The 13,471-nt window shown below is 42.1% G+C and overlaps 1 protein-coding gene across 2 annotated transcripts in view; it reads left to right on the top strand.

The window, feature by feature from the left end:
• The window catches only part of RELN (reelin), a 297,870-nt gene extending 289,230 nt beyond the window's left edge, over positions 1-8,640 (top strand). Inside the window, exons 64-65 of one of the 2 annotated variants that reach the window (XM_037387677.1) lie at positions 2,215-2,220; positions 7,500-8,640. In XM_037387677.1, coding sequence (XP_037243574.1) covers positions 2,215-2,220; positions 7,500-7,596 — 103 coding nt within the window. In that variant the 3' untranslated portion in view covers positions 7,597-8,640. The remainder of the gene's footprint in view (positions 1-2,214; positions 2,221-7,499) is intronic. The other variant, XM_037387678.1, reaches the window with a different exon arrangement.
• Positions 8,641-13,471: the final 4,831 nt, after the last annotated feature.

A 13,471-nucleotide genomic window follows, 5' to 3' on the forward strand; every position in this document is an offset into this window, starting at 1 on the left:
GCACCATCAGAGTTAGTCTCATGGCCCTGGTTCAAGTCCTAGATTTTCATGTTTGTTTGTGATCTGTGTAGCCATGTTGATGGCAGCAGGCAGATCTCTAGCCTGTGAGGTGTTACAGCGAGAAGCCGACCTGTACTAGGAGGTGTGGTCTGGGACATACAGAACTTCCTGGCTTTCCACACATCTCGTCTCGTGTGTCCTCCACTCCCCTGTGGGCTGACAAAGAGGTCTGATTTTCCCAAGCGCGCTAGGGTGCTGGCTTGGCCGCCTGCACCCCCAGATGCACACCTAGGTGCTGTGCCAGCTTTTCCTCAGCCCACTGGCAAGTGAGCTGTGCTCTCCTTGGGCGGGCTAAGGGCTGGAGTAAGAGGGCAAGCAGGGAAAGCACCTGCCAGCAGGGAGAGCTGGTCTGTAGGGATGTACCATTACCAAGGATTTTCTTGAACCTTATTTCCCATCCAACATGGGCGATGTCCCTGCTCCCTCTCACAGTGCTCACCCCAGGAACAAATCTATGAATACCTGCTTTCATGGCTCAACTCTTCTCAGCAATCCAGAGATTTGAAATTAATTCTGCCACAGGCCCAGCTGCCAAGTCATAGTGCAGATACTACTTGGGGCTGATGCACAGCCAGGGTCATGGCACTCTGTTCAGTCCAACTGAGTCAAGGGCCATTATCCTCTCACCAGCAAACACGTTTTCAGGGTACGACTTCTTTGTTTCCTTTTTTGCTCCGAAGTTAGTTTGGTGGTGGGAAAAAAATTAATGCAGATTATACATGCATGCAAAATACCTAGCAGTGATAAGAAAGGCCAAAGCTGGATGCTTTTGTATGTTGCTTAAAATCACTCCACTTTTGGATGTATTATTTGAATCACTCATTAAAAGGCGGTGTCATTAAGATGGTGATGCAGCTGCAAATTGTGCTCAAACTGACCACCTCTTTCAAACAGGTGAAACACAATACCTGTTATATATTAAATTGATCTTGCCATCTGACCGCTCACCAACTTACTTTAACAACAGTTGACGTCCATCCTGTGGTGGGGAGAGGATACTAGTTGTCAAGTTGTCCAGTCCCTTTTAAAGCTAGTGCTGACTATTCATTGTTAGTGCAGCATTTTTTCTCTCCATTTGTAAAGAAAATTTTGGGCACAACTCTCACATGTTCCATGTGGCTCTTCTTAGGATAAAAAGGTATTTTACTGTAGACTTAAGAAGGAGTGTTTTTCTGTGCCCCTGTACTTCTGCCCTAAGAAGAGCCCAATATTCAACACTGCATTTCATTTGCATATTGTTTTTCTCTGGAAGCACAGCTCTCAGCCTGTCTGCTGCACAGACACCACACACTTTTTTGCATGTGCATTTGGAACTGCCATTTCTTTGTGTACAGGGCAGGCCCTTACCAACATCTCACAAACTCAATGCTGGTCAAAGGTATTGAGAACTAAAGGGTAATGATAAGCTGAATGCTAAGGGTCTGATGTTGCTTTCTTTGCACCCCAAAACTCGTTATATGATCCAAAGGAATTTGACTTGTGCAAGGAATGCAAGAAATATTATTCCCACCTACTATTTTATGGTTACCTGTTGGATAACAGAATGAATCCCTCCATAGCCATCACTCCATGCTCTTCATTGTCAAGATGTTCTCACATTTTTGGCACAAATGATTTAGCGAGAACTTCCATTGCATTTGGTGCAAAGAATGTTTATCTTTATTTTACAACATTAAAATACAAATGATATATCCTAGCTCTAACAACGAGTGCTCATGTGGAAAAGCATTTTCATCTGCTTAATTTTTTTAGTAAAAAGCAATTATTTGAAAAATGCATTTAAATTAAAGTATCAACATATTTATTATAGAACTGAATTATTATTGAACTGAAATAGTTCAAACATTAGGTAATTATCTGAATATTCACAACATTTATGCCAAATTTAATATGATGCGGTTTGTGCTTTTATGACATTTTTACTATGTTTCTAAAAAGTGCATGCTGATTTTTATAGAAAATAGAAGTATAAACATTGATTTGAAATATCAGGAAATAATTTGTTCAATTTTTATTTTCAAAAGAGATGAAAAGTCCTATATTGCCTCTAAACCTCATCAGGGTTTTATGACTAATCACAGTGCTGCATGCATTGAAAGGCATTTTCTAACTTGTGTTGTATTTCATTGTTTGCTGTCATTGGTTTTACACTAGAATAAGGTAAGTACCTTCCCTGAATCAGTATCAAATGTACGTTTCCGTTATAGCTACAGCTCTTTCACAAAGTTTTGTCAGTGATGGGTTGGTGGAAAATCATTTGTACTCTGAGATGTGCCACATAGCTCTTGAGGGTCCTGATCATCCAGCTCTTCCCCAGGGAGCATTGGGGGAAGTTAAACCTAGCAGAAAGTGTTCAGCAGCTCACCCTGTACACAGCAGGAATTTCAGAGGCTGCGGTGAGAAGCCTCACTGCAGTGCAATGAGACCCACCAACAGCAGTCACCCAGTGTGTTGCATGGGCAACCTCTCAGCTCCAAGGGGGAATTCCCACTTTTCTCCATAATTAATGACCACAGAACTGAAGCTACAGCCAGGTAGTGTGCGTCAGTGAATCTGCATGGTGGCATAGCCACGCATGCCCTTAGACACACAGCAGGTGCCTCCTAGGTTGTGCTTTTGTTTTGTGTCTCTCTGCTGCTTGTTTCTTCTACCAGCTGTGTCACTGCAGTTAATAGATACCACAAACCAACATGGTTACTTAGCTCTGGGTTCAAATCTTTACCTCACTGGAGCCAAAAAACATTTGTCATTGATATGAGCCATCGGGACTTCAGTCTAAGCACATCACTTTTCTCATGATAGTACAAAGCATTTGTAATTCAGCCTCAAAATTTACCCCAAGCCTAGTCCTGAGAGGCATGTGTTTGCTGTTTTTGGAGGTTTTGTTTATGTTTCGTTTTGTTATCCAAATTTTTTTGTTTCTATTTGGTTCCTATTGTGCCCTGTCAACTAAAAATAAAACCACAGAAATAATGAATGATGTTAGTATATACTGGCTTTTTCACCACATATTTTTCATTCCATTTGACAATGTTCTATTTTCAAAAATTTTAAATTGCAGACTTGTAGTTCAATCTGTGCTTTAGGAAACATGCAATAGCCAGAATGCTCTATTAGTGACTAAAGACCCATCGTGACTTCTCGCAAATTGCTTTACTGTAGGTAGTTATTGAATATGCCCTAGACAGAATTTTGTTCTATGTTGGCTGCATATTGTTTTCACCTAACCAGTATAATTCCAGTGATTTCACTGGAATGTTATTTAGGGTTTCCTACATACATTGGAGCAGTATTATCTTCTATTTATTTTTTAATAATGCACTCAAAACTGTCAAACAGATTATGCAGTAGTTGCTCCTATTAATTGCTCTTCCGCTGTTTGCTCCATCAGCAATGCACAGATAACTGTTTTGGATCTGTACTTCTCCAATTCCCTGGTGGTTCGGTGAATGCACAGAAAAGGCAGAAGGCTCAGCAGATGCTGACCTGTCCGTTACACACTCGCAAAGCAGCCTTCAGGTTGCCACTGGTATTCAACAAAAAGCTCCCTCCACACCCTCCATTATGGCAGGTGGGATCTATTCCTAATACAGCTTTATGCTGCCTGGCACATACTGGGTGCTCCGAACAAGAAAACAACAGGAAAAGTATGGTAAAGCCTTTTATCAGTCTGTGAAAATACTAATTACATTTGTTATTAATAGTACTGAAAACATTCTTAAATCCACCAAATGCAAGAAATGCGTAAGTACTCCTGCAATCTATATTATATAATTCTTACCATGATCTTATAAAGCACTATCAATCTCTCTTATACAGTGCTTGCCTCCTACCAATATATAAAATGAATTCAGAAAAATAAATATAGACCTACTCTCATTTTGTGGATACCAGACTATACACACTATACAACATAACATGATACTAGAATACATAGGGTATATATATTTACCTATAGCAAGAGTGAAAATCATGCCATTTTCTATAGCAGGCATGAAGTCTTTATGTGGCATCCAACCAGTAGTTGGAAAACCTGTCTCAGATCTTAGTGAGGACAAGTCTGAGCCATGTCAGTGTAAGGAAAAAAAGTATTTCATTCTTGAGAATTTAGATTTCTTTTATTTTTCACACACTGCACTGCTCTGGTGTTCAGTGTAAGACATAAATGTCTGCTTCTTTGTAACTTCTTGATCATCTTATAACAAGACAGAACGATACACATAGAAGATAAGTAAATATCTTTTAAGTTATTATGTAACTCTTTCTTTGCTCCTTTTTTCAATTCTTTCTTTTCCTTTCTTGTTGCTTTTTTTTGTTTTGTTTTTTGTTTGTTCATTGTTTTAAACACCTTCATCACAACTTTAAGGCCAGATACAAAATGGTATCATTTGAAGTGAAATAGAGACTAGGTGCACCTAGCAGTGTCCAGAATGAGTCCTGAAAATCTCTGCTGAGCTGATGCTGAATGTGAGCAGACCAAAGGCAGGAGGGAGATGGGGGAACGCAAAGGCCCCTGGGCCAAGGACTATATGTTCCCTGGCTGTCCAAGTCTTGCCCAAGCTGAGGCTCTCGCAGCCAAGCTTAATCCTAAATTTAACCAGGTCCAGAAATGGCAATTTTGTCAGCAAAACACATTGACAGGCTCTGTTTGGTCCCATGTACCTAAAGTAAGGCCACTCATAGTTGGGCTGTGCTTTCTCCCAGGCTCCTGTATTTTGGCTGCAGAGCAGCCTTCTCCCAACAGATAGGTGCTCCATCCTCACTTCATGGTTCTAATGCTCTCCTCAGAGGTGAGATGTCACCTTGAGGGCCCAGTGTCTAAGGAACCACCCACTTCCCAGGCAATGGGAATGAAAGGGAAGGCAAGATTAAGACCTCCTCCAAGCCACTTTCCAGAGTGGGTTCAGGGTTATGATTTCCCTCCTGCCTTCCTCAGTGAGGCATTTGGCATTGCAGTGAGGGTAATGTTCTGCTGAGATGACTACAGGATCAGAATAAAGACTGATCTTCAAGGCTTCTTCGCACTTGAGCTACCAAGTGGCATTAAAACTATACAAAGTCACTGCAGTCCCTCTCTTACACAAAACTCTTGCAATTCAGCACAGACCTTTCCATTTCAGATGAAGAAGTCAGGTGAAAGTCAGGACTAGTCAACCTCAAACATTAACCCCTCTCTTAACTGCCAGTTGCTCTAGAGCTCTGCCTTACTGTGAGGGTGCCAAAAGTTGTGCCGAGTGTAGATCTGTTTGCTTTCATTGTCACCAGGAGCTGGACTGAATTTCATTCTTGTATGTACATTCTAGTGGGGAAAAAAATATAACAATTTGCAAAGCCTTGGAAAACTAGTTCATAAGTGACTTGGACTTGCTTAGGGGTTTATAACCTAGATTTTGACACAACTGCTTTTATTCAGTTTAGTCAATCGTGTTCTAGATTAGCTGTTGAAAAGGGTGTAATTTTATTATACAGCGCTTTTTTTGATGAAATTAGCATACTACAGCAAAAGCTATCTTTGCCTCTGAAGGATGATAAGTATTTTGTAAAGTAGGTAATTATTCCTTTTTCCTAAGGGCCATATTCACTAAAGTAAGCTTATGCACTACAGAGGAGCGTATGTCTGATTACAGTATAAGTATTTACTTCTTACAAAGAAAGCTCGCAAGTGAAAACCTGCCTTGCACCCACAAATGGGAGACTTGTTGACTGTAATGTCTACTGCAGGCCTTTACTTCACAGATCACCTTTAAAATCTGATGGGCTTCTTGGTTTGAAGGGTCCTAGTAACACCCAGTCCCTTGCAGCAGAGATGCTTAGGCCAGGCATCCTTCTCCCACTGCAAGACAAAGCTAGAAAGCACAAGGTCCTAAGCAGGCAGGGAGGATTAGGAGGGGGAGTCAGAAGTTATCCTGAGACTGCACAGATTCACTACACCTTCGTAGCTCCTTTCCTCTGGAAACCGAAAGAAAACTGGGCCATGCAGTCATCAGCAGTTCTCCTTGGTGAAGCTCCTTCCACCTGTTGGAGTTGTCCTTGGGGCCTGCATGGTTAACACAGTGCTCCAATCTCTTAAGGAAACTGCCTCCTCTGACTGCATCTATGGGAGCATCTTGCATGCCATTTTTCCATGTGGAGAAAGGGGGTCAGGTAGCTCTAAAACCTAGAGTCTGGCAGCAGTATGTGACACTTTTAGTTTTTTTAAAGTAGTCCTCTGATCGAAAGGTCTTTCCCATACCCTGGCACTCTACAGTGCAGAGCTCAAGTCACAGTCTCTCTTACAGCAATGTCTCACCTGCTTTGTATGTCAAGTGCATTGCAAGTGGTAGGTCTGAGAGGAGACGTCCTTTATCAGAACTTAAGAATACACAAACCTTTTCATTCTCATGTAATTCTGAATGCAGTTTGGCTGTAGATCTATGTAGGCCCGTATTTGTGTGCATGCACTGGGGGTTTGGGCATGTATGTAAACACACCAAGAAAAGGCACAGCCTGACGAAACTCTGTGGCTGTTCTGCCGTCCCCTGCCACAGCAGAGGCAGTAGGGTCTGTGGTGCTGTATGTGCAGTTCTGTCCAAGGTGTAGGCAAGCCTGTATAGGCCATAAGTAGGCTCATACGGATGCACCATAGATTTTAAGGGCTCCATTTACAAAGCTGCTAAAATTTGGAAACTGAAGCTGGGTTCCAGCCCTTAGGAGTCAGATGGGTTTCAGGTGCCAGAGTCCCAGACAGCTGTCTTGTCCACTGCTGCCTTCTCATGGTTCTTTCTGCCCTCAGTGGAAGAGGTAGAAACCTACATTAAGTTGGGGTGGGTCTTGTCCTCAAGGTACCTCTTCCAAACAAGTGAAGTGCCGCTTCTTCAAGTACGCTGCAGTCAGGCTGCCTCTTGCCTGGTCTCCTGCCAGACGTGATGATGCTTATTTCTCAGATCTTCCTTTAATTTTGGATGGAGGTGTACAGGGGAGGGAAAATTTAAGTCTGGATAGAAGTGTTGTGCTCTACTTCCTTTATGGTAAAAGTGGAACATAATGAAGTTGAGTAAAGCTTTTCTTCTGTTCTCAAGATAAAGCAGTTAATTGTAAAAGACAGAAGGACACCTGGAGTATAAAACGACTGTAAAGAGATGCCCTGTATTGAAAGGATATGAAGTGCATACAGCTTTAGTGAATCTGGCCCTAGGCAGCACAAGTTTTCATTAGCTGAAAGCTCTTAACATTTCCCTAAGATAATGAGTTAAAAATAAAAGCGAAGTGGGACAGATTCTCAATTGCCTTGTACCTTGCTGTTGTACAAAGGGCGCACTTCACACCACTTTACACAGGCTTGAAAGGTCATGCAAGGACAAAGAAGAATCTGTCCCACTAGCTCACTGCTTCGAAAGAATTTAAAGTACATATAAAAGAAACTGACACTCTTCTCTTCCTCCGTCCTTTGATTTTAACAGCACTCGCAAACAAAATTACATGATGAATTTTTCACGGCAACATGGGCTCAGGCATTTCTACAACAGAAGACGAAGGTCACTTAGACGATATCCATGAAGAAATGAGAAATTTATTTTTTTCCTCCCAACATGTGATGTGTTGCTTTCCATTCTTTAAATCTAGCACTGCGTCTGGTATCAGGACTTTTTTGCAACTGGCTTGATGAATAACTGAAAGCCTTTCTCAAGACAGAGTGTACACCACTTTTTCGCACTGTGAACTAATGAGAAGTGACTTATTTTCTCATAGGTAAATGTTTTAATGTTGATGTGTCTGTGAAAATTGTGATCTGTTGTAATATCAGTTACAGTGGCAGTATTGGAAGTAAGCAATTAATTCTGTTTAACAGGAAAAAAAATTTAAGCACAAAGACTTTTCAGATTTTATGTTTAAAAAAACCTACATACTAAGTACAGAATTTAACATTCTTTGTCACGTAGGTATTTAAGTGCACTGTATTTCAGCTCTGTGTCATTTTATATGATTAAGTTATCATTGTTTGTCTTCTTTGTATTCTCTACTACAACATGACACACTGGCACTGTATTTACTTGTTTTGTTGTTGTAATATTTTTGCTGCTGATTTTTCAGCTATTTACCTTTTGACAAAATGTATTAAAAAAAAAAAAAAGAAAGTACCTAATCAAGAAGATAATTGCAAAAGTAGTTGTAAAGGCGTTGATATCCTTCAGTCTTATTCTTTGATATGTCTGTTGGTTAGCATTGTTTTGTGGATAAAAAAAGAATGCTTGACATTAAACTTTTTCTACTAAGGAGTTGTGGGTGAAGCCCCAGACAGAAGTTCCCAATTCCCTGTCTAAATGTAGTCAGTTCTTTGCAACTGATTTACTTACAGTAACTGCCATTTGGTGTCTGTAGTAATGACGTGATTTGTAAACAGTGAACATTTCATCGTGTTCTCTTTGGTGTTTGTTTCTATTGCGGGTCATGTTTGTATCTTCTGATGAAGTTGTATCTACACCAGCAACGTTATAATGCCCCTATAGCCCTAAACTGTCTATTATCATAAATAAAATGCTTCACTTTATGGTGAAACAAGCTAAAGATCCATGCTTCAATAAAAATAATGTCAACAAAGAATTCTGACGTTAGACTTTTCAAACCATGCAGCTTTACATGAAATCACAAACCAACTTCTTTTACTAAAAACCTAGATTCTAATGCAGACATCAATGGCATGTTTTAATATTTAGTACATCGCACTTAACAGCACTTTGCAAATAACACAAACCAAGAATTTTTCCCAGTCCCACCTGTGGGCATAACATGTTCGTTGGAGCAGGTCCTGGCGCAAGGAATAAAACGGGACCACAGACCAGTACACACTCTCTCTTGTCTTTATCTGCGAACCCAATATGTGATGTGCAAAATGGTGTTTCCAGGCTCTGAGAACTACAGTGCAGCACATAAGCAACCTGGTTCAAAACAGGCAAAGCTGCTAATTTTTAGAATTACTTAGGCTGGAAAAGACCTTTAAGATCATCAAGTCAATCATAAACCTACCGCTAAGTCCACCTCTAAGCCATGTCCCTAAACACCACATCTACAACTCTTTTAAGCACCTCCAGGGATGGTGACTGCACCACATCCCTGGGCAGCCTCTTCCAAGGCCTCACCACTCTTTCAGAGAAGAATTTTTCTTAATATCCAATCTAAACCTCCCCTGGCACAACCTGAGGCCATTTCTTCTTGTCCTATCACTTGTTATCTGGGAGAAGAGACCAACACACACACACACACACACACACACACCCTGCCGCCTACAGCCTCCTGTCAGGGAGCTGCAGAGAGCAGTAAGGTCCCTCCTGAGCCTCCTCCTCTCCAGGCTCAACAGCCCCAGTTCCCTCAGCCGCTCCTCATTAGAGAGGAGGACCATATACACCTGCTGTGCTCTTACGTCACGTGCACCTGCTTTGGGGACCATATGGGTCTGAACCAGAATGATGTTTGTTACACACCCATGCTCAGCCACTTAAAATGTGTTTAATTCTAAGAGGTTTTTGATCAAAGGTATGTTAGTAGTGCAGGAAACAAGGAGGTCATTCAGTGACCAACTAGTCAATACCTTGGCTTGGTCAAAATTATGCAACAGACCTTTGACAGACCTGGAAATGTACTGCAACAGCCCAGCCGCCCGCAGCTGCAAACCCGCTGTACTGTACTGAAGAACCATCTGGGTGCTTTCAATCCTTGAAACAAGATAAAGGATCTATTCAGAGAAAGAGCAGGAATGAAAGAAAAAAAAAGAGGTTATTAATATAATAGCTTAATGTTTGGGCAAGAGATTTTAAAATATTGTAATAAAGGTTTCGCCCATTGAACAAACAAAAATGCAGGACATATGCTCCTATTTTTTAAGATAATTTTATTTGCCCTTATATGTCAATAGAAGGGTGATATTTCAATCTAAAATGCATGTGCAGCTAGGGTGTTGCTAGGGAATTAATTTATTTTAAAGACTTTAGATACAATGAGGCACTTAATCTGATTTCTTTTTCCAGGTAAGAGAGCAGCATAATCAGAGAAGCTGCTTTTCACAGTTGTATTTATTTCTTTTGAATAATATATGTAATCATGACTACTGAGAGAGACATTTCACTAGAACTCACTACAAACTGCGCACAGGCTTTTCTCAAGAAAATCATCCCTGATGGTCAGCTCCCAAGTGATACTGTCATTTGCCCTTTCCAGATTCCAGGAAATTCTTCCTTACATTTTTTTTCCATTCCTAGAGCACACGAGGTCCCACGCACATATGGCATGCTCAGTGTATGTGCTGGTTTATTTTTCCTCCCATCTGACTGAAAGCCATGAGTCACCTGATATTAAATAGTTGTTAAAATAACTAGAGTGACATAGCACATCAACAATGGCAATAAAAGCGATACTGCTGTAAAATGCGCTAACAAATAAGCTTATCTACTGGTATAAAACCTGCAGGCGTAACTATGAAAATTGATATTTTTAGTATGCCTTATAGTCTTCCTCCTTTCTCCCATCAGCTTCCTAACCCATGTTCAAGTACAGTAGGGAGAACCTACGAGAAATGAAATAAAAATACAGGAAGGTGAAGTGCTGACCTGCTGAACTTCCTGGGACAACCAAAACCTGAAGTCATATTTTTGCCTAAATGTTCTTCTCTTGAGCTTGCTTCATCCAAAGGTGGTAGTATTACCTTAATGGGAGGAAATACGTGGAGCACAAGTACTTTGAAGGATCAAATTAGGCTTTGTATGAACTTGACAATTTAGAGAAACGGGTAGAAATGAAATAGCACAGCAAATGCACTCAAGGACAAGACACTATCAAAGAGCAAGGCACCAGCATGCAAAATGGGAAGATATCTAGCTAGGCAGCAGAACTACAGGAAGAGAATCAACAGCATAGAGCAGTTTAAAAACAAGTCATTTTGCATTGTATCAATAGAAGTGTTTATGGTAAAACACATTAAATATATATAGACAGCAGTTGTCAGCTGTTGAGCCCTTCACTTAAATACAGATGTAAACAAGTGGAGAGATTGCAGAGTACAGCAACAGAAACAAGAGCCTTGAAACCACGAGCTTCCAATTAGAAAGAGTTGGTTTGTTTAGTCTAGAAAGGAAAACGCTTGGAAAGAGACATGACAACAGCCATAAACATGGATCTATGTTTTATTTACTTCCTAATCCTTCCGGGCAAATATCACTGGGTGGAAATGCTGTCACAGCATCACCTCATCATTTATCCATCAGTGGGGAATGGGGTTTGGTTACTATCCAAGCAGGAAGCCGCAAGGCTCTGTAAGCCCCGTGGAGGGATGCAGAAAGGTCCATGCGCAAGCAGCAAAGCACAGCAGATGAACCCCGCTCAGCTCAGCTCTGTAGCGAGGCTTAACTAAACGCGGCCCAACACTGGCATAGCAGGAACAAGCTACCTGCAGAGGGGAGCTACCTTAATCCTGAGCTGGTAAGGGAGCCTCACGCCAACTGCAGAACACCAAAAGGGCTTGCCTACCTTAAGCAGGGCCCTGAAGAGCTCTTCAAGGGTTACTAGCAACCTGGAGCAGCTGAGACCACACACCCGCTTGCAGCACATCTCCTGTGAAGGAGCAGACAAAGCCCCCACAGATGCTGGATCTGCTGCCAAAAGAAACCACCATAAGGTATGAGGCTGCACAAGTCATAGGGGTCGCATGTGGACGAGCTGCCTAGTGTTCTCCTGCGTTACTGATATTTTATGACTGTTGCTTTTTTTTCCCCCCCGTGCTCTTCTTGGCTCAGCTGAAGGGACCAACCTGGCAGCAAGCCTAAGGACTTAGGCCTGGGCACGGCTAATTACCACAGAGCCTGATGGGGAGAGTCTGAGCCAGCACCCAGCAAGGAGGGGCCCAGTAACAATGGTATTGCAGGGATGGAGGAATACTGTACTGACAAATGCCGAGTTTGTAGTTTGAATCTGTATTTCTTTTGAATGAAAACAAGATTGTTCAGCTGCTTTGGGAGGGGACAGGGTGGAAGAGGATGTGGTTGTGCTTTTGAGCTGTGTCACTACAGATCTGTGAAAAAGTCGGTGGCAAAGAAGCTATTTCAGAGGGCTCGGCTGCTTCCCTGATGGCCTCTGGGCCAAAGGCGGGACTCTGGGAGGTTCTGGGCAGTCACAGGTTTCAGGGCCACGGCCGCACTGGGATGCTTTTGCTGATACCACAGGAGCTCCTTCCCTGCACACTGACTGTCCATACGCTCGCCAGCCTTCTGCTGAGACCATATTGCTCCAAGTGGCTTAGAAAGGGCACACACAAAGCCATTCAGCTGGTTTATATTCATGACTGGACACCCAGCATAGCTCATTTAAAAACACGCCCTTCTCAAGGGACATTTAAAAGCATTTGAGTTCAGCCACTTTCAAGGAACTTCAGGTGGTAAAAAGCAAAATGTCCTAATGTTTGGACCTCTGCTAGAATAATTGTCTTATTATGGACAATATCAAAGCTTGACATGACTAATCTGTATAGGATGTAGGTAGTAACTAATTAACAGGAGCATTTCGAGAACCAAGCCACTGATATCAGTGGGAAAATCCCTGTAAATCTAAATGTGTTCCACTTCAATCTGGAAATGTCCACCTCAACTTCACCAATTCAGCTGGTTTGACCTGTCCTAGGACTTACGACAGACTCCATGGTCAAATATTACTGGGGGGCTTTCACCTTAGAAAGCTGTCAAGTTATTAGAAGAACTCTGAGTGTAGTTAGGGACTGGCTGGGAGTGACCCCATCAATGGATCCCGTCTAATACCATTTGCTAACCTCAGATGTCCACGCCAATGAGACACGCAGAAGTGTCAGAAGTCTCCACACTCCCCAGCCCCTCAGCTAGCCCCTGTGCCCATGCTCACTATCCGTGGTTGTTTGAGGAAACTGAGAACTAAACAGCCCAACAACTGAAGCTCTAAGCAGCTGTAAGCACCGGATCTGGCCTTTGCCAGTGCCTCGCAGCTTTCCTTAGGCTGCTGGAGAGCAGCGGCTCGCGCTGCTCCATCCCCTGTGAGCCAGATGAGCCCTCAAAGCTCACACTGCGTGCTCTGTCATCACACAGCTTCAGTGGCGTGTGTCCCATTAACTAATTTCCCCCAATTATGCTCCACAGGGGATTTTTTAGTCTCTTCAACTGTCCCTATTGTTTATTCTACACTGACTTCCCCTCCCTTTTCTTGTTTTGACCAAAAATACTCTTTTCATCTCGTCCCTACTGAGTTTAGCACTATATTAATCCCTGCCCTTCTCTCAGAGCTGAAGAACGGAAGCATCTTTTACCATTTTAGACAATGCTGGAAAGAAGCAATAAAAAGAACCATTAACCTTCCCAGTGCTTCATGCCAAAATGTGCACAAGAAATTAAAACCAGCCTGTATTTAAAGGCAACCATTGACA

The sequence above is a fragment of the Falco rusticolus genome, chromosome 5, assembly GCF_015220075.1.
Source record: "Falco rusticolus isolate bFalRus1 chromosome 5, bFalRus1.pri, whole genome shotgun sequence".
NCBI classification, from domain to species: Eukaryota; Metazoa; Chordata; class Aves; order Falconiformes; family Falconidae; genus Falco; species Falco rusticolus.